The sequence below is a fragment of the Liolophura sinensis genome, chromosome 1 (assembly GCF_032854445.1).
Source record: "Liolophura sinensis isolate JHLJ2023 chromosome 1, CUHK_Ljap_v2, whole genome shotgun sequence".
NCBI classification, from domain to species: Eukaryota; Metazoa; Mollusca; class Polyplacophora; order Chitonida; family Chitonidae; genus Liolophura; species Liolophura sinensis.
In genome coordinates, this window is record NC_088295.1 from 27,359,596 (window position 1) to 27,361,245 (window position 1,650).

General features: G+C 37.2%; 1 protein-coding gene across 2 annotated transcripts in view; it reads left to right on the forward strand.

Moving 5' to 3' along the window:
- LOC135472768 (protocadherin Fat 4-like) overlaps positions 1 to 1,650 on the forward strand; it is a 38,049-nt gene that overhangs the window by 36,388 nt on the left and 11 nt on the right. For both annotated transcript variants that reach the window (XM_064752439.1, XM_064752446.1), the window contains exons 68-70: positions 365 to 499; positions 776 to 973; positions 1,230 to 1,357. In XM_064752439.1, coding sequence (XP_064608509.1) covers positions 365 to 499; positions 776 to 877 — 237 coding nt within the window. In that variant the 3' untranslated portion in view covers positions 878 to 973; positions 1,230 to 1,357. The remainder of the gene's footprint in view (positions 1 to 364; positions 500 to 775; positions 974 to 1,229; positions 1,358 to 1,650) is intronic.

Below are 1,650 nucleotides of genomic sequence, written 5' to 3' on the forward strand. Positions count from 1 at the left end.
AATGATTGTTGTGTACAGCCACATATTTACACCAAATCATGGCGACTCAAATGTCAGAATGATTGTTGTGTACAGCCACATATTTACACCATATCATGGCGACTCAAATGTCAGAATGATTGTTGTGTACTGCCACATATTTACACCATATCATGGCGACTCAAATGTCAGAATGATTGTTGTTTAACCCCACATATTTACGCCATATCATGGCGACTCAAATGTCAGAAGCGTGCCGTCAAATTGTATTGAAAGTTAATGTAACTGATGTGAAGGAAGCAAAAATGTGTAGTCTTTTTTCTTTAATGTTGGCCTTTTACAGATAGACACAACTAAAAGTTGTGATGATAAATTTCTTTGTCAGGCGCCTTTCAATCAAGTGACCCTGGACATCATTGGGGATTCCATATCAGCCAATTACTTCACCATAGATAACAACGGTGTGATTCGAGTGAGACCAGGAGTGCAGCTCCCAATCACCATTAACTCCAGATACCTGGTCAGTGCAAGTCTACATATATCTCTTCACAGTCACATTGTCTTTGTTTCTTATTCTACACATTTTAAAAGCTCTCCTTATGTGTAATTTCATATGGCTACACATTTGAATTAGAGTTTATTAATTCAGGACATCAATTTACCTGTAAATTTTCACACAAGTGAAAATAATGGTGAGTTATTTAAATTTAACATATTGCTCAATATTTGTTAGTTCAGTTTAGTAATTCACGCAAAACTTAACTGGTGCTGTGCATATTTTCTACGTGTCCTACAGATCCTTGTGCGTGCTCAAGATGGTGGAAACCCCCGCCTGAGCAGTGTTGCTACAGTGGTTGTTGCTGGTCCAGAGACTCGGGCACTCCTACCCAACCTGTAAGGTTCAACGTGTCTGAATTGTTACGGTCACAATTAAAGAGTCAGCTCCTGCCGGCTACTTTATCCCCAGTTCTTTGCTGTGGATCAGAACAATAATGTAAGTACTGAAACTTGGCCAACTATAAGGTTCCAGAATATACAATGATATATGAAGCAATGATACAAATTATTCACTTGAAAATACTTTCTTCAAACAACTACTCTGTTATTTCTGAAGAAATACTGGATTTCCATTATATGTAGCCTTTCCTATAGTAACATTATATTCCGTCATTTGTTTTATTTATTAATATTTTTTTTAAAGACATTGTTCCATTGCTAAAGCTTTGAAACTGATATGTTGTTTATTTCAGCCTTTTCAGCGCCAGGTACTCTACAGCCTTACAGGTGTTGATGATGCAGATACATACTTCACCATTGACAGCGCACTGGTGTTGTGCGCTTGACCAGGCCTCTTGTCAACCCAAGGAGCAGCTATTTTGTACGTATTTGTTGAAGTTGATGCTGAAGAAACACATAAATCATTCATATTTAACAACTGCCTGTATCACTTTCTCTACATTTTAATTCCTGGCAGGTGAATGTGAAAGCATTTTAGAAAATATTTAACACTGATGACACCACAGAGAATAGTGGTACACATGTGCTTTCCAGGTAATTATTGAGCATACAAAATGTGGAGTGGCATTAAGTGCATCAGCTTTTCGGTCCACCTAGTTACATGTAATAGAGTAAAAATATATTAACACTATTCTACATGTACTTGTATCTCAG